General features: G+C 35.2%; 1 protein-coding gene across 1 annotated transcript in view; it reads right to left on the minus strand.

Annotated features, from left to right (window-relative positions):
• The window catches only part of ETFA (electron transfer flavoprotein subunit alpha), an 85,513-nt gene that overhangs the window by 43,666 nt on the left and 21,449 nt on the right, over nt 1-20,398 (minus strand). The window contains exons 6-9 of the mRNA XM_030874883.2: nt 19,597-19,707; nt 18,856-18,957; nt 17,551-17,619; nt 11,901-11,983 (exon numbers count right to left, since the gene is read on the minus strand). Coding sequence (XP_030730743.1) covers nt 11,901-11,983; nt 17,551-17,619; nt 18,856-18,957; nt 19,597-19,707 — 365 coding nt within the window. The remainder of the gene's footprint in view (nt 1-11,900; nt 11,984-17,550; nt 17,620-18,855; nt 18,958-19,596; nt 19,708-20,398) is intronic.

The raw sequence follows: 20,398 nt of genomic DNA on the forward strand, positions 1-20,398 counted from the left end.
TGTTAATGTGGTATATTACATTGACTTGCGTATCTTGAACCATCCTTGTGAACCTGGGATGAATCCACTTGGTTGCGGTATATGATCTTCTTTATATGTTGTTGGATTCAGTTTGCTAATATTTTGTTGAGAAATTTTTCATCTATATTCATCAAAGATATGGCCTGTAATTTTCTTTCTTGGTGGTGTCTTTGGTTTTGGTATCAGAGTGATGGCGGCTTCATAGAATGTCTTTGGGAGTGTTCCCTCCTTTTCAATCTTTTGGAAGAGTTTGAGAAGAATCAGTGTAAGTTCTTCTTTGTATGTTTGGTAGAATGTGCCTGTGAAGACATCTGGTCCTGGGCTTTTGTTTGTAGGAAGTTTTTTTTAATTACAGGTTCTATTTCAATTCTAGTGATCAGTCTGTTCAAATTATCTATTTATTTTTGATTCAATTTTGGGCAGGCTGTATGTTTCTAGAAAGTTGTCCACTTCTTCTAGGTTGTCAAATTTCTTGGTACATAATTGTTCATAGTACTCTCCTACAGTTTTTTGTACTTCTGTGGTATCGGCTGAGATTTCTCCTTTTTCATTTCTTATTTTGTTTATTTGGGATCTCTCTCTTTTCTTCTTGGTGAGCCTGGACAGAGGTTTGTCAATTTTGTTCACCCTTTCAAAGAACGAGCTCTTGGTTTTGTTGGTTTTTTCCTATCGTTTTTTTAATCTCTATTTTATTTATTTCCTCCCTGATCTTAATTCTTTGCTTCCTTCTGCCAATTTTAGGTTTTGTTTGTTCTTCTTTTTCTAATTCTTTTAGGTGGTAGGTTAGGTTGTTTACTTGAGATTTTTCTTGTTTTTTGAGGCAGGCCTGTATCACTATGAATGCCCTCTAACAACTGCTTTTGCTGGATTCCATACATTTTGTATGGTTGTTTTCATATTCGTTTGTGTAAGAGACTATTTCTACTCTTTGGAAATACACACTGAAGTATTTACAGGTCATGATCTTACTGTCAAATAGTTCAGAAAAAAATTGTGTACATATGTGTACACATACACACACACTGTATTATTTTTAATTTTCAAATTTTTATAAGTTTGAAATTATTTCCAAATAAAAAGTTAATTAAAAAAAAGGAATAGAAGTCTTTGTTGCAACAGTAAGCTACAGACTAGTGGATCCCTATAACTGGGTCTGAATTCTTACAGGCAGCATGAATCCATAAACATGTCAGATTGTTCCATATAAATAAATGTTCAGTAATCTTCCATATGTACGTGTCAACTGCTATGAATGATAATATAAAAATGTATTTAAAAGTATAACTAAATTCATAGCATCTCTGAGGTATTAGATATTTTCTTAAAAAATTGATAATAAAAGTAAAATTATTTTGTGAAATAACAAAATTTGCCTTTAAGTGTCCCCTTACGTGAAATAAGGAACTTCTTACTATTCACCATCGGAGAGAACTATGATGATGCTTTCCATAGCTGTAACAAAATGGCAACAAAATACAACATAGGATCTTCAAATAATATAAAGTTAAAAGGAATAAGAATGAAAAAAAAATCAAGCTTTAAAAGATTCAGGAGGTTTTGGTGGTAAGACAACACAGACCCAAATTTAATAAAGATAACTAGAAGTACTTTGTTCAGCTTTAAACACTAAGAAACACTGCATTATTACTAAACATTGCATTATTACTAGACACGGTTTTAACAGCAAACAACAAAATATGGAGGAAGGAGAAGAGACATTTTGGATGTCTTCAAATGCCAACAGTAGGATCTGGCTGCCAAGAATCTAATGCAATATTAAGTAGCACTAATTAAAATATTATTTAGGAAGATAATAATCCAACTCTGTACTAGTCAGAGCACACATGAAGTAATATGCTCAATTCTAAACCTCAGGACTCCTGCTTATGGCCCTGAGAATAGTTTGTATCAGACTAACCCCCCTCTTGCAGAGAAAAACTGTGAAACCTGGTGAAAATAAAGGCAGCAACAGTTTAAATACATTGGAGATCAACCAAGATAGTGGACACTTGAGAAGCCAGAATTCTGTTGGGGAGGGAAGCACAATGAAAAGAGCCCACCATACACCTCTACTTCTTCCCTTGGGACATATGCAAATCTCCCACAAGGGAAATAAGAGCCCCTCAGAAAACAGCCACTTTAGATAGAAACCTGCAGTCTTATTAGTGGAGGGAACAAACAAGACAGTATTTACGGCTGCAACATTAGCTGGAAGGTGAGGAAAGTATTCCAGAGGGACAACCAAAAACTCTGCATACATATTCTGCTCAAAACTCTGGCTGACCACCCCCGGACACACACTGGACATGTGTCAGGTAGCCTCTAAGCCAGCTGGCTAGGCTAAAAGAGAAGAGGATTTGAGGTTTGAGTGCAGTCAAATTAATTGCCTGCGAAAACAAAAATGAATATTCTCAACAGAAATATAACAGAATCCATAATCTCTAAACATATTATTCAATCTGCATAATACGATCCCAAAGTACTAGGCCAGTGATTCTTAAAATGTGATCTGCATATTCCTGTAAGTCCCAAGACCCTTTCAGGGGTCTGCAAGGTCAAAAATATTTTCATGGTAATACTAAAGTGTTATTTGTCCTTTTCTCTCTCATTCTATCACAATGCTACAGTGCAGTTCTCCAGTGGTTACATGACTGTTTGAGGAAATCACCTCTCTGATAACTACCAGAAGGTATGCATCTGTATTTCTGTGTTACCTAAAAATGTTTAAAGTAGTAGGTTTTAAGTATAAATATGTATGTTTAGAGAGATTAACTCAGTTTGTTCTCAGTACAGTAGCTTGTGCTCTTATAGTTGTAATTTCTGTAACCTCATTATCATCCAATAAATTGATATTTGGAATCCCAAAGATTTCCCTGTGCCTACAAGGAAACACAAGAAGTACATTTTGTTACCTTATATGGCAATAAAAAATGTTTTGCAAATTTTTATATACTTTAAAATTTATCTAAAACTATAATTTTAGATTTTGCTAATATTTATACTAAAATACAGAAGACTCACTTTCTCAACCCACAGCTCCAACATCTACATCAAAAGATGCTGATAAAGATGAAACTGATAATAGAGATCTCTAACTTATGGAAAAGAGGAATCTATTCTAAAAAATATTGTGTAAAATTAAAAATAAGTGAAAATATGATGAAAGTTATCTTTCTCTTGGCTTCAGAGATGTTAATAATTTATGTTACTGTGTCTTTTGCAACAGAAATGATGGCCATTTTGAAAATAATTCCATTTAGAGAAAAATTAATTGAATGTTTTATTTTTAACACAGATGTGATGAGTTTAAAAGTAAAAAATTGTTTAGCTTTTCAAACCAGGAAGGAAAAAGTCACTGAAGCATCATATGGGTTATCATATTTCATTGGCTAGACAAGCACAGTTGCTAAAAGACTAATAAAGGTGACCTTGCTAAATGCCTGCTAGATGAAAAATCAGTGAAAGAAACTATGGCACTGCCACATTCCAATGATACAGGAACTTGCTGAATAAAAGATTCAACTGTAAACATGAATATTAAGTTAATAAATCATCTGCAAAATTGTACTTTTGCCTAACAAAGAGACAAATCTATATAGTTGGGTTTTGTGTTTTAATTGTATTTGTCCAGTATCAATAACAACTAAATACTGAAGAATTCCTTTATGTGAATGCTTGGCAACAAACAAAAGTGGTACTGAAAAATTCAAAGTATTAAGTAACATTTTTGGATCTCATGGTTTATCCTAGAAAAACTGTATTGACCTTTGCACTGATGATGTAAAAATAACAGTGGGTAAAACTGCTGCCTTAGCATTAAGTAAGACAGTTGCGCCAAACTGTACTAGTTGTCACTGCATTCTCCATGGCCACATACAGTTTAAAAAAAAAAGAAAACCTGGTTTCACTTAACAACGCCCTTGATGAAGTAGTAAAAATTATTAGTTTTATTAAATCTTGACCTTTGAGTACACATCTTTTTAGTATTCTGTGTGACAAATCACGAAGTATGCAAAGTACTTCCATTGCATACAAAAGCACAATGATTGTCTTGAGGAAAATGGCTCGTGTGATGGTTTGAGTAAACCACCCACATTTTCATGGATCACCATTTCCACTTCAAAGAACAACTGATAGATATTTGGAGTTTTGGCAGACATTTTATTGAAAATGAATGAGGTGAGCTTATCAATTCCTAGAAAACAAAGTTTTTGTTGCCATGGACAAAATTTGTGAATTAAGTTGATAATTAGAATTTTTTAAAAACTTGTATCCATGAATATGAACTGTAAAGACTCCTCTAATGAGATGAGTGGTGATATTGATGAAGGTAATGTTTTGATATTGATAAAATGTGTCAACATTTGAAAGATCTACAAAACTCACTAAAGGTTATTTTCTAAATGTTACAGGATAGTGAAAGATCCATTCGAAGTACAATACAGACCAACAGATTTTAATGTAAGGGTATGAAAAGTTCATTGATATGTTTCAGATTCCACACTGCCAATACCCTTTAAGAATTTACTCCTTGCCAAGTTCTGATGTAGTGTAAAAGAAGAATATCTACAATTTTATGAAAAGGCTATTAAAATACTCCTTTCTTTCTATATATCTGTGTGATGCTGGATTTTCTTCATATACTTCAATCAAACCAATATAAAACAACACAGTTAGTAGAAACGAGAATCTAGCAGTTTTCTACTAAGCCAGATATCAAGTCAAAAATGTAAAAAAATACCACTATTCTCATAAAATTTCTTTTGTTTTGGAAGACAGTTATTTTCACTAAAATGTTATTTATATTAAAAGAAATGGCTTTACTGTTGTTATTTTCAAAAGAATAAATATTTTAAAATTTTCTCAGTTTGAATTTCTAATATAAGAAATATCAATAGATATAACCCAAATAAACAAAAGCTCTGAGAGCCCTAAATAAATTTTAAAAGTAAGGATCCCTAAGACAAAAAATTTGAGAACCATTGTACTACAAACATAATGAAACAGGAAAGTGTGAAAATACAATCAAAGGACATCAACCCTGAAATAACCCAGAACTTGGAATTAGTACACAAGGATTTAAAAGCAGCTATTACAAGTATGGTCAAGGATGTAAAGGAAGATACCTGTAATGACTGCACAGATAAGAAATCTCAGCAGAGAAATGAAACTATAAAAAGAACCAAATGAAAATTTAGAACTAAAAAATACAAAATCAGAAATTTCCTAGATGGGTTTAATAGTATATTAGAAATTATAAAAGAGTCAGTAACCTTGAAGATAGACCAATAAAATTATTCAATCTGAAGAACAGAGGCGAAAAAAAACATGAAAAAGAATGAACAGAACTTAAGTAACCTACAGAAGAATATAAAGATATCTAAAATATGTGCAACTGGAGTCCTAGAATAAAAGTAGAGAAAAATAATGTGGCATAGTGTTCTATGTCAACAGGCCAAATCTGGACTGCCATCTGTTTTTGTACATAAAGTTATAATGGAATACAACTCATTCACTTACTTACAAGTCTATGGCTGCTTCTGCTCTACAACAGAAGAGTTAAGTAGTTACAACAGAGACTATGGCCAATTAAACCAAAAATACTTCCTATGTGATTTACAGATAGCTTGCTGTCCCCTGGTCTAGATCTTTTATGTCCTTACTGAAATTTTTCATCTAGTTATTCTATCAATTACTGGGAGAAGGTATTAAACCCTCCAACTATAATTATGGATTTGTTTATTCCTCACTTTAGTTCTGTCAGATTTTGCCTGATGTATTTTGAAATTCTGTTATTGGGCAGTTACACATTCATGATAGTTCTTTCTGATAAATTGATCCTTTTATCATTACATAATGGCCTCTTTATGTTTGGCAGTACCCATTGTCTTGAAGTTTGCTTTATCTGATATTAAAAAAGACAAACCAGATTTCTTATGCTATTTGTATGGTGTATTTTTTTCTATCTAAAATGTATTTCTTTTAGGTAGCATATAGCTGAGTCTTGCTTTTTATACATCTGGTAATCTCTGCTTTTTGACTGGAATATTGAGTTCATTTACACTTTTCTCTCACTGCTTTTAAGAATTTATTTTTATCAGTATTGAAGTGGATGTACATTATGAGTTTTGAATACAATTATATCAACCATAAAAATAGACCAAACAATTCTGCTTGTCCATCAGAAAACAATTCTTGATCATGAGATTTCAGGTCTTCGTTTTGTTCTCATTTATAGTAATAAAAGGTGTTTGCTGATCATTAACTGGAGAAAACTGCAAAGTCAGTGAATCTGGAAACTAACATTTATGACATACAGATGGCCAAGAGGCACATGAAAAGATGCTCAACACTGCTAATTATTAGGGAAATGCACATCAAAACTACAATGAGGTATCACCTCATACCAGTCATAATGGCCATCAACAAAAATTCTACAAACAACAAATGTCAGAGAGGGTGTAGAGAAAAGGGAACCTTCCCACACTGTTGGTGGGAATATAAACTGGTACAGTCACTACGGAGAACAGTATGAAGATTCTTTAAAAAACTAAAAATAGAGCTACCATATGATTTAGCAATCCCACTCCTGGGCATATATCCGGAGAAAACCATTATTCAAAAAGATACATGCACCCCAATGTGCAATGCAGCACTATTTACAATAGCCAACACATGGAAGCAACCTAGATGTCCATCGACAGGTGAATGGGTAAAGAAGATGTGGTACATATATACAATGGAATATTACTCAGCCATTAAAAAGAATGAAATAATGCCATTTGCAGCAACATGGATGAAACTGGAGATCATCATACCAAGTGAAGTAAGTCAGAGAAAGACAAATATCATATGATATCGCTTATATGCAGAATCTAAGAAAAAATGATACAAACGTACTTATTTATAAAACGGAAACAGACTCACAGACTTAGAGAACCAACTTATGGTTACCAGAGTAAAAGGGTGGGGGGTATGAACAGACTGGGAGTTTGGGACTGACATGTACACACTGCTATATTTAAAATAGATAACCAAAAAGGACCTACTGTATAGCACAGGAAACCCTGCTCAGTACTCTGCTAATAACCTAAATGGGAAAAGAATTTGAAAAAGAAAAAAGTTTCAATAGGGAATGCAGCAAGGAGATCTGATGTTGGTTAAATTATGGACTCTTTCCAATTAGTTGGCTCTCCCTCCAAAGCAAATGTACTAAAAATAAAATGACTTCCTTTTTGAAAAAAATTTTTTTCTTTTTATCATCCTGTAAACAATTTGACTATTACATGCCTTGTAGTTTCATTCCTGTTTCCTGTTCTTGGGGTTTGTTGAGCTTCTGAGACCTGTGGATTTATAGTTTTCATCAAATTTGGACATTCTACTGTCATTATTTCTTCCAATAGTTTTCCTGATCCAATTACACATATATTAGGCCTCCTAAAGTTGTCCCATAGCTCACCAAGGCTCTGTCCATTTTTTTCTTGTGTTTTCAAAATTTTCTGTGTTTCATTTTGGACAGTTTTTGCTGCCATATCTTCAAGTTCACTAATCTTTATTCTTGTAGTGGCTAATGGCAGGATAAACATGCTTTTCAAGTGCACAAGGTATATTCACCAAGATAGAGCATTTGTTAGGCCATAAAATAAGACTCAATGAATTCTAATACTGAAATATTAAAGAGATGCTCACCAAAATTAAATTTGAAATCAGTAATAGAAAGCTATCTAGGAAAAAAAATCACAAATATATAGAAATTAAACATTCTTAATTTTCTAAATTAGAAAATTTTTTTAACGAATGATGAAAATATATCAAAATTTGTGGGATGCATCTAAAGTACTATTTAGAGGGAAATTTGTGTCTTTAATATTGACATTTAAAAACAAGCAAAATACAAAATTAATGAAGTAAAGTTCTACCTTAAGAGCAAGGTAAACCCAAAGTAATTAGAAGGAAGAAAATTAAGAGCAAAAATCAATAAAAAGAAAACAATGAAAAAAATTAACAAAGCTAAGAGTTGGTTCATTGGTGTAGCTGCTCTGCAAAACAGTGTGGCAGTTCCTCAAAGGTTAAACATAAAGTTACCATATGAAAAGCAATTCCACTCCTCAGTACATATCCAAGAGAAATGAAAACATATGTCCACACAAAAACCTGTACATGAATGTTCCTATCTGCATTATTCATAAGAGCCAAAAAGTAAAAGCAGCCCACACACACACAAACCAATCTTACACAGATTTTTCCTTCAGAAAATATAGCAGGAGGGAATATCTTTCAACTCATTTTATGAAGCCAGCATAATGCCAATACCAAAATTAGACAAAGATATTGGGTGGGGGGGATTACAGATTATTTTGATAAAGACAGACCTAAAAATCTTTAAAAAAATATTAGTCAATCAAAACCAGCAATGTATTAAAAGGATAACATATCATGATCAAGTAGGGTTTACCACAGTAACTCAAGGTGGTTTAACATTCAAAAATCAACCAATGTAATTCACCACATTAACAGAAAAAAGGAAAAAAAACATGATCATTTCAACAGATGCAGAGAAATATTTGACAAAATTCAACAACCATTCACGATAACAACTCTCAGCAAATCAGGAACAGAAGGGAAGTTCCTCATCTTGATACCATTAAAATAAACAGGCAAGCCACAGATTGGGAGAAAATATTTGCAAAACATATATGACAAGTAACATATCTGGAATAGATTTTTTAAAAAACTTCTACAACCCAATAACAAAAAGACAAGCAATTCAATAAAAAAGGTGCCATACATCTGAACAGATACTTTGTAAGGAAGACATCTGAGTGGCCAATAACACAACAGTGTTCATCATCACAGATATCAGGAAAATGCAAATTAAAACCACAATAAAGTACACCACTACACAAGCACCTGAACAGCTAAAATACCAAATGTTGGTGAAAATGAGGAGCAAGTGGAACCCAGATACATAGTTGGTGAAAATATAAAACTGTACAACTACTTTGGGAAGAAATGATCCAGAGGGGTGTCAGAGTCCAAGCAAGGTAGGTAGGGTTATCTATATAGAAGGGCTGAATGTTCAGTGCAGGGTGTGGGAGCCTGAGTGGGGCAAGGAGAGCATTTGTGCAGGTTAGCGTATTGGCAGGGTCCAGGTTTTTTACTGCCAATGAAAGGCATTACAAACAGGGAAAGGGAGAGTCAGAATTGACCTTGGACTGGAATTGGTGATGTCACTGTGAACTCATGGTTTTCAATGTAGATAGACTGATAGTGAAATAGATATAAATGTTTGTATGTGTATATGAATACATATGTGTGTATATCTGCATACATATATACATACCTACACACATTCCCTAGCTTTTTTCACTGAGGGGTCCTGGGAATAGCAACGAGCACAATTAATATCCAGATGTCAGCTTCATACTATTCTTCACTAAAAGGAGCCAGGACTCCCTGGAGAAAAGACTGATGCCAGGGCTGGGATAGGAAAGGTACAAAAGGCCTGGAACATCTTACTCTGCCAGTAAGAAAGAAAGGCCTCAAAGAATTATGGGAACATGTCAAGAAGATACAGAAGCCACCTTGAAGGGGTTCTCACTGGCCAAATGTGGAACAATTTTTACATCAATTAAAATAATAACAACAGATTTTCACCCATTGAATAAAACAGGAACCATAAGTCCTATTATAAAGAAATGAATATTTATTTAACATTCATTTATAAATAAATATAAATAAATAAACTGAAAAATGAGGAGAACTGGAATATTCACATCATTTCAAAGTACCTCCTCATAAAACATTTATTAATTACAAAGGGAAAAATAACTTTACAGTGGAGAGGTTTGACAGATATCAAAGCCTTTAATATATTTAAATTCCTTATGAAAAATTTAACCAAATGGTCAAAGTGAAAATCTAATAAGACACAATGAAACTGTGTACCATCTGATAGTATGAAATACATCCTTTTGCTATATAGGACATTATTGGGACAACTGGCAAAACCTGAACAAGGTCTGATGATTAGATAGTATTAATGTAAATTGATGTTAATCTCCTAATTTTAAAAGTTGTATTGTGGCTTTATAGGACAATGTCCTACATATTTGGAGATGATGGAGAATCATCTCAGCAACTTACTCTCAAATAGTCCACAAAAATAAAGGCTTTTACTCTGTCCTTGAAAGTTTTCTGTAAACTTGAGATCATCTCAAAAAGGCTTTAAAGTCTTAAAGAAAAATACACACACACACAAAAATAAATACGTACACATATATATACATGTCAAACTCTAACTCAGAGTTAATGAATCAGAATCTCTGGGGCTTACATGATTTATGTTAAAGAAAGTCTTCAAAGCCTTTAATGTATTTAAATTCCTTATGAAAAATTTTCAATAATCCTATATTCATGACAGTAATGTTGAAGAAAGCTGACTGTATGGCATTTATTTACAATACAGGTAAGGATGCCACTGGTCATTCCCTGTCATTCTGCTATCCTACTTAATAACAAGTGTGTTGTTACTGAAAAGTCAATGTAAATAAAAGTTTGTCTCCCACCATACTTCCTTGTAGAAGTATTATTGATTAGGAAGGCTGTGGGTCTGATTTTTTGTAAATAAATTCAAGCCTAAAGATTATCTATTCATGTAAACTAGGACAAACAAGATTTCTACCAAAAAAATACCTATGTGCCACAGCTCATTAAATGCTAGGGAAGGCTTGAGCTTACTTGCTCAATAAATGCTCTCACAGCCTGACTAATGCAGTATCACAAGCAAATGGGTCACATGGTTTTGTGACTTTGTTTATTGAGTAACTATTTTACATTCTGAGATCTTATCTGACTTCAAATAAGCTGAATAACACAAAAAGCATTAACCATCAATACGTTAGATCTTATAAAAATTAAAAATTTCTGCTCTTCAAAAGAAAGTGAATAAAGAAGCAATAAAAAGACAAAGAACCCAATTTTAAAATGGGCAAAAGACTGAACACTCTTCAAAACAAACTTCAAAAGCAAGACAAATTTTTTGCCTATTTTGAAACTTTGAATGAACCTCTGATGGAACAGGGCACTGAGATATGAGATTTTTAAAAACAGATACGACTTAATATCCTGTTTTGAAATACATTAAAAAAATTTTGAAATACATTAAAAAAATTTTGAAATATATAAAAAAATTCATTTTCCTCCACACAATAAAGACTTAAACTGGCTGAGAATTGTATTCACTGAAAACCTGAATCACCTAAGAAATGTGAACAATCATTAGATATTGTTAGTGATTCAACTTTGAAACCAAAGTATTCCTTTTGTAAGTTTTGGATAGTTTTAACTGAATAGTCTAGTATCACTTACCCATATGGATAAGAATTTTCTGAATTTCATGCAACTAGACATAATACAGAAATAAACTAGGTGTTCAGGAAGATATAAGACCACAGTTGTCACTCACGGCTCCCAATTTTGAGATTCTGTGTTCATTAATATAGATTCATCAGTTTTACTGATAGATTTTATAATATATAGGCTTTATGGTAAATAAATGTTAACGTGAACTTGTAAAATTCATTTAATAATAAAATGCTGCTTCTATCAATTTTATATTTAGTGTTGTGACATAAATTTGACAAACTATTCCACTGCTTTAAAAAATGTGAAAAACAATGCTGGATTTAAGAACTGCTCTGTGTTTTACTGAGGCCAAGAAATCCACAGACCTGTGAGAAGGACACATTCACCATGGTAATGGCTAACTGCTTAGGTACATTGAATAGGGCACCAATCACAGGGATGATTGTTCCACAAATATATACAGTTCTTATCCCCATAGAATTCTGCATGGCATATTTTATTGCGATACTTACCGGTGCTACTATTTTTCCTGTCTGTCCAACTTGCATGTCATTGGGAACAAAGCCAGCATCAACAGCAGCACGAGACGCACCAACTAAGGAAAAAATATTTGTCATTTTTTTAAGCTCTATTATTCAACTAGTTGGAATATTCACTGATAACAGTAAAAAAAAAAAAGATTGATATAGTACATACATAAAACATACATTATAACCTGTTTGGGACGTCATTATATAATGCTCCTTTACACTGTAACTTCACAGCTTTTAAAGAAAGGTATTACAATATCTTTACCCCTAGGACCAGATAAAGAAAAGAGTTACATACAACACAAGATAAAGGCTTAACCAGTATTTTCTATCTAAAAATAAAAATGAGAATTTAACTAGCCTTCTATCCTCATTCAGCAGGAGTCAAAAGGGGCCCTGTACTTGGAGAAAAGGTACCCCACTCCCAGCAGGGGTCAACAATGAGCCTCAGGTCCTCTTCATCTCCATCTAGAGAGGACAAAAAGGGGGAGCCCTAGTGAATACTCCTCACTACCTCTTAACACTCACAGACTCACCTCCACTACCTATCATGAGTCAGTCAGGACTGATCACATTCTGCCCTTCACTTACATTAGTCACTGCAACAAGCCCCAGACTCAAAGGTTATCCTTCATAACCCATACACTGATCCCCACAATGCCCTGCATGCTCCCCAATCTGCACCTTCTCCCATGGCTCCCCAATTCCTGAAATCTTACACTATGATTTCTGGAATTCACAGCCTGATACCAGCAAACCACAAGTCTCTGTATCTTCCACCTATCTGTCTAAATGTTCCCTGAGGACAAGGATTCCCCTGCAGCCCTCTCCAGCAGATGTTGCTTTGCCTGCCACCATCTTCATACCACTGGGCCTAGAGGTGGTACACCAGGCCCTCACTGCCACTCTCAGAAAGTTTCCCCTCCTCCCTCCTTAAAACCCTTCAGCTTCGAATCTCATGTCATCAGATCATGTCACCCATATATTGCTGTGTCATCTATCAACCAGCAGGTCAATCCCCTTCATTCCTCAATGATTTTTAGCTTCTGGGTCTTTGTCACTTTCTCCAATACTAGTCTTAATTCTTGAAGACTTTGACACCCTGGCTTCTCAGTTCCTTGAGCAACTCTCCTCCAGTCATCTTGTCCTTCACTCTGCCCATGGTCATATCCCCAACCAGCCCATTAGCAACATCCCTCAATAATCTTGATTTCCAAAGTCTCTCTGTGACCTCCCCTTTCTAGCTGACTATTTTTAGTACCCTACTCCAACAACCCTCTGACCACACTGGGATCCACAATTCTATTCATTGTCCCTCTCTCCCCTCATGTTCTCTCTTCTTTCTTTACCCAGCTTAATTTCTATGATCAGTGACTCTAATCACTCCTCTGCATATGTCTTTAATTTCTTTGCCCTCCTCTTGTACCATCACACTCAAGTGGAAATCCTCCATCTCTGGTTACTGATTAAGCAATCTTTCCACCTTTTCCATACCTGTCCTACTATAGTTCTGCATGGCTGAAGAAAAACACCAATACTCAGCCATGTTAACTGGGTTTTCCTTTAAATAAATAGGCCTTAATTCTCTCCATCTTTCTTAAATTATCGATATAATTTCATATCTTTCCTTCTCTCTTCAAACTTCCAATACTCTTTAAGATTCTGCCTATTTCACTGAAAAAGTTGAAACAATCAGAAGAGAGTTTCCACATGCTCCAACTAACACATTCACCCATCAACCTGCAGCTGTGTTCATATTCTCTCTCGTCTACTCAAGAACATCCCTCCAGTAACTCTCCTGTCTATCTCGTGTATGATTAATCTCTCCCTCTTAACTGAAGCACTCCTATCAGCATGTATGTATGCTATTATTTGTCCAATCTTTAAAAAGTCCCTCTGTTCGTCCCACTCCCCCTCTAGCTACTGTCTATTTCTCTGCTCTCCCATATAGTTAAAAGCCTCTAAAGAGTTGTTTGCATTCACTGTCTCCAATGCCAGGCCTCCCATTCTATTTCTAAAAACTTTTTTATTAAGATATAACACACATACAGAAAAGCACACAAATCACAAACATGCTACTGCTCAATGCCTGATCATAAAGTGAACACAACCAGGTAACTACTACCTAGGACCATTCTTTTAAACCCACTCCAATCAGGTTTTCGCCCCCACTACCCACCACCCCCATTACTAAAACTGCTCAAAGTCACCAATGACTTCTAAGTGGCTGAATCAATTAGTCACCTTTCAGTCCTCACCTTCTTTGACCTTCCGTCCTTGCAGCATTTGACATAGGTCATCACTCTTTCCCTTACTGAAACACTTCATTTGGATTCCAAAACATCATACTCTCTATCCTGATTTTCCTGCCTTACTTACCCATTCCTTTTGGTCTTCGTTCTCCCCTTCTCCCCTACCTCTTAATCTTGCAGAGTCTAAGGCTTAGTCCTGGGACCTCTTCTATATCTACACTCAGTTCCCTTGGTGAGTTCATCTGGTCTCATGGCTTCAAATGCCAAATAAACGCAATTGATTTCCAAATTTCTATCTCCAGCCCAAACTTTTGAACTCCACATTCCTATACCAATTGCTTAATTGACATCTCTATTAGGATGTCTATTATTAGACATCTCAAAACTTAGTACAGTCATTCTTCAGTATCCGCAGGGGACTGGTTTCAGGAACCCCGCCCCACAAAGATACTGAAATCCAAGGATGCTCAAATCCCTTATGTACAATAAAATGGCATATATTTGCATATAACCTACGTATACAGGCATACCTCAGAGATATCGCTGGTTCGGTTCCAAACCACCACAGTAAAGCAAGTTACATGGATTTTTTTGCATATAAAGGTTATGTTTATACTATACTGTAGTCTATTAAATGTGCAATAGCATTATGTCTAACAAAATAATGTACGTACCTTAATTTAAAAATACTTTATTGCTAAAAAATGTTAATCATCATCTGAGCCTTCAGCAAGTCACAGTCTTTTTGCAATAGTAACATCAAAGGTCACTGATCACATATCGTAACAAATATAACAGTAATGAAAAAGTTTGAAATATTGCGAGAATTACCAAAATGTGACACAAGAGACATTAAGTGATCAAATGCTGTTGGGAAAATGGCACCAATAGGCTTGCTCAAAGCAGGGTTGCCACAAACCTTCAATTTGTAAAAAATGTAATATCTGCGAAGTGCAATGCCTATACTTTAAATCATCTCTAAATTACTTATAATACTGAATAATGTAAATGCTATGTAAATAATTATAAATACAATGTAAATGTTATATAAACAGCTGCCAGTGCAAGGCAAATTCATATTGTTTTTTGGAACTTTCTGGAATTTCTTCCCCCCCCAATTTTTTTTTTTTTTTTTTTGCGGTACGTGGGCCTCTCACTGTTGTGGCCTCTCCCATTGCGGAGCACAGGCTCCGGACGCGCAGGCTCAGCGGCCATGGCTCACGGGCCTAGCCGCTCCGCGGCATGTGGGATCCTCCCGAACCAGGGCACGAACCCGTGTCCCCTGCATCGGCAGGCAGACTCTTAACCACTGCGCCACCAGGGAAGCCCCCGCCTCGAATATTTCTGATCCATGGTTGGCTGAATCCATGGATGCAGAACCTGCACATATGGTGGCCTGAATGCATGCCCAAAACTGAACTGCTGGTCTATCCTTGGAAACTGTGCCACCTGGGGTATTCCCCATCTCAGCTAATGGCAACTCCATCCTACCAGCTGCCAGATAAAAACTTTTCCTCATAATCTATATTCAGTCTATCAGGAGATCCCAATGGTTCTACCTTCAAATATATATCCCAAAACTCTTTCTCCCCACATCTACAGCTACTAATCCGGTCCAAACCATGAGCATCTCTTACTGAATGATTGAAACAGTCTTCTAATTGATCTCCCTGTTACTGGACTTATCACCCTATAGTCTATTCTCAAAACTGTAGCCAGACTGATGCTTTTAATATGTGTCAGATCATGCAACTCTTTTGCTCAATGGTTCCCCATTTTACTCAGAGAAAACCAATCTCCTTACGAAGGCCTACAAGCCCTATGTGATCTGGTCTATTACTTCCAATCTTATCTCTTAACCACTCTCCCTTTCTGCAGTTTTCATTCCAGCCACACTGGCCTCCTTGTTATTCATCACGGAGGCCAGACACCTTCCTGCCTTAGCAAAAAGCCCTTTGCACTTTACTGGTCCCTCTACCTGAAACACTCTCTCTCAGATTTCCTCATGGCTTGCTTCCTCACCTTCTTCAAACCTTTATTCGGATGTCTCCTCATTAAGGCATACTCTGACCAGCTTATTTAAACCTGCAATCCTCCCCCTCCAATCCTCCTCCTTCTCCTTTTCCTGTTCTATTATTTTCATAGCATTTACTACCCTCTAACACACTATATTATTTACTAATTTATTGTGTTTACTGTCTGTAGTAGGCAGAAAAATGGCCTCTCCAAAGATATAGTCACTTTCTAATACCCAGAACCTGTGAATATTACCTGTATGACAGCAGATAGGATAAAAAATTAAGGATCTTGGGAGAAGGCACTTATCCTGAATTATCTAGGTGGGTTCTAAATGTCATCACAGTATCCTTGTAAGAAGGACACAGAAGGAGATATGAAACAGATACAGAGAGAAGAAAGTAATATGAGGACAGAGGCAGAAACTGGAGTGATGCGGCCATAAGCCCAGGGATGCCAAGGCAGCCTCTGGTAACTGGAAACAAACAGATTCACCCCCAGAGGGAGTGTGGCTCTGCCAACACCTTGATGTCAACACACCTGTGGCCTCTAGAGCTGTGAGAGAATAATTTCGCTTATTTTGTTCATTGCTTTCGCTTAGCTCCTAAAATAGTGCCTGCCAAATGGCGGACACTTGATAAATATTTGTTCAGTGAATGAATGCATGAATGAAATATCCTCAGTCAAATACCACCATCTGATTATAAAGAGTCGATATCCTGCCTTTATTCAGACAAAACCATAACTGTTTCTATGGGTACACATATTAGGTAATAAAGAAGCACAGGAAAAGCTTAGAAAGTTATACACAAAACTCTCAAAAGGGGGAGAACAAAACAGATATTTTTATAAAAAGAAGAACATACTCATGTAATGGTTGTATAATTAAAAACTAAAATATTTTTAGTTTTCTTATTTTTCAAAAAACATCATTCCATTCTCAATATACTTTTAATAACAAGATGTCTCTTCCCTATAAATTTAAAAAATAATGTTAAATGTTAGTTTCTACTTGTATGAGAGATTTATGTTAGACCACCAATAAAGGGAAAAATAAGGCATTCCTGAATCTGAAGTAGGCGATGAAGCTGACATTTAATTTTTTTTAATGGAAAAAACTACTAAAATGTGGCAAATGTTAAGTGTGTCATATAAATAATAAAAAAGAACATAGACAACCTCTCTCCACTGAACGCTACACCATTTACTTGGAGACTAAGAAAAACTGTTTCAGAGAGAAAAGTTGAAAACCAGAGAAAGCAAAAAATCTGCAGCTTTGAATGACTTATATACAAAAGAAACAATGAAGAAAAAATATTTCCAACGAAATGGGAACATTTTTCTACTAAGGAAAGTAACTTTACCTGCAGCGTGTAGTTGATCTGCCAAATCGTACAACAATTTAAAGTTCTCTCCACTCTTCAAACCCCGACCTCATTTAAAAAGATGAAAAAAAAAATTGAGCAAATATAAACTCCATTCCATAAAAATTTTGAACTTCGTATACATGAATGAATCTTCATATTACACAACTACCATCTCCTCTATAAAGCCTTTCCTGAGTTCTCCCATGATACTCCTGTACTTCTCCTATAAAGCATTCAACACTACTGTAATTAACTAACTGGTTAACTAATGGTATAATCAGTCTTTAAAATCAGTCTTCCCCACTAGAAGAAAAACTCTTTCAATACAAGATCCTTACCTATCTTGGTCACTGCTATATTTAGCAATACTTAGCTGAACAATTGAAAGAAGTTATTTTCATGGAAGTCATTCCACTAGACTTTCAACTCCTTAACAGCAAGAACAATCTGCCTTTTCCTCTTTGTTTCTTCAGCACTTTGCAATGGGCCTGGCAGAGAACATATACCCAATAAACATTTCTTAAAAATAAGTGAATAAACTAGTCAGATATACCTTTTTTGAAATATTAAATTATTTCCTCTCAATGCCACTTGCAACAGGAGGCTGTATGGAAGCTTAATTATTTCATTTGATGTTTAGTTTGGGAAGATTTTTAAATCACAGCAGTTATTTTTTAAAAAAGCCAGCAGGCTATAAAATGTGGGCCTTTTTGTTTGTTTCTTGGTCTTTTTTTTTTTTTAAGTAAGAAACATGACATACAAAAAGAAGCAAGTCTTGTGCAATATTAACAGCTTTGATACTAAATGTGAAAAAACTTTCAAAGAGTTATCCATAGAGACCTGGACTGCACTGGAGGTCTTTCAAAGAAGAGTGAAGGGTGGGAATCATACAACACAGCGAGACCTGGACTGCACTGGAGGTCTTTCAAAGTAGAGTGAAAGGTGGGAATCACACAACACAGCCCTGAGATTCCAACCAGTTCTTTCTGTGATTTCAGAAGTCAACCATACTCTTCTGAATAACACAGAAGTCAGTCAAAAAGACAAAGCTATGGAGTTGAGAGATTTGTACCATGCTCCCCCTGGTGCCAATGACACAGATTTGCAACAGAAAGTCCAAACTGTGTATTAAACTCATGATTTCATTTTCCTAATCGGTAAAATGGGACTAATATTTGCAACTTACCTACTTCTTACATTTGAAAAAACACCTGTGCTCCTCTAAAATGAGTACTAATAAAAGCAAAGTATTTTAAGTTTACATCATTTTTTAAAATTAATAAATTACAATATTCCACTTACCACCAGATACCACCACTTTGGCACCTGTTAGCTCTGGTCGATCGCTTTTTGTTAATTTCTGGTCAAGCCATTCTGATATCCCCACTGGGGAAGCACTTGATGCTGCATATATTGATACATATAACAAAACATAGAGCATGAATTCAAGTTCTACAGTAAAAAATAATTTTTTCAGAGAAATACACAAAGAATTAATTCCAGGAAATTTAACTTTGTTAGTTACTGTGAATTTTTTATGCCACTAATTTCATTCTCTCTGATTTTATGAAAGACAACTAGATTCCAGCCTTCACCTCATTAGCTCATTGAGAAGTCATTTAACTCTCTGAGTCTAGCTATAAAACTAGAATAAGCCTCTCTCTATGGGGTTCAACAAGATACTGTATATGTTAAAGTATAACACCTTCCATAAGTTTACTATTATTACATTATTCCATTATATTGAATCTCTATTATAACAGGCAACAGTGAGAGGGGAGTAAAAAATCTTTACATCAACATAACGGATTAATCTTAATGCCCCCCCTACCCTTTTGATGTACACCAAAGCAAATATCCGAGGACCAAAAATGATATAAATATTTCTTATTTTTGTATAAACTTGGGAATAATATTTAGACTGAGGTCTCAAACACTCTGCATTAGAAATTTAACTAGAAGCCTTCTCTTATTCTAATATAATCTCTGAGCTAAAAACTAAAAAACTGAAATAAATACAAACAAATTCAAAGGAACACTCACCCTTTTCTGAGCTGGCACTACCTCCACTTGTTGCTGCAGCTTCAAAAGATGTTCCTCGGACAGAAAACACCTTCACTTTCTCATCACACTTCACTGTACATAAAGCATTTCCTGTAATACACATTTATTTTTAAAAAACCACCATGAAAGGCAAAAAACCTCCCAAATATTCCTTTGAGGTTCAGAATTTACTTCACAAAGAGAAGGAAGAAATAACTGTAGACCAGTTACTTGTTTTCTACCTTTACTAAGTATAGGATAAAGGACTACACACTGAAGAAACGTATCAGTGGCTCTCTGTATAACCTTGGATGTCTTTAAAAATAGAACAAGTGCTGACCTGCGTGGAAGAAACAAACTGGAAAAGGCAGTCACACTAATCAGGTACACTCTTCCTAAAAGGAATATAAACAAAAGCTTTCTTCTCCAAAAACAACATAATCAGTAACTCAACAACACGAGCTGCAACAACTTACTAAGAACGAAGCTACTATGCCTTGCTAAGGGAGGAAAATAAGTGAAAACATGATCAGGCATAAAGGACAGGAAGTGTGATGCATCAAGACTTTTAAAGGATTTGAAACATTTCTTATGGATTAGCAATCACATTAAGAGTGACCTAAACTATGACCAAATATTTTCCTTTAAACACTACTAACGATGAAAGATCTGATTTGAGAATTGCCCATTTATACTGAAACACACAACTTCAATCAGAAAGAACAAAGAGTTCACTGCCTTCTCCAGCCCCACTAGAGACCAGCATGCTTACCAAAAGATCAACTAAAGAGATACCAAAATG

Source organism: Globicephala melas, chromosome 2, assembly GCF_963455315.2.
Source record: "Globicephala melas chromosome 2, mGloMel1.2, whole genome shotgun sequence".
NCBI classification, from domain to species: Eukaryota; Metazoa; Chordata; class Mammalia; order Artiodactyla; family Delphinidae; genus Globicephala; species Globicephala melas.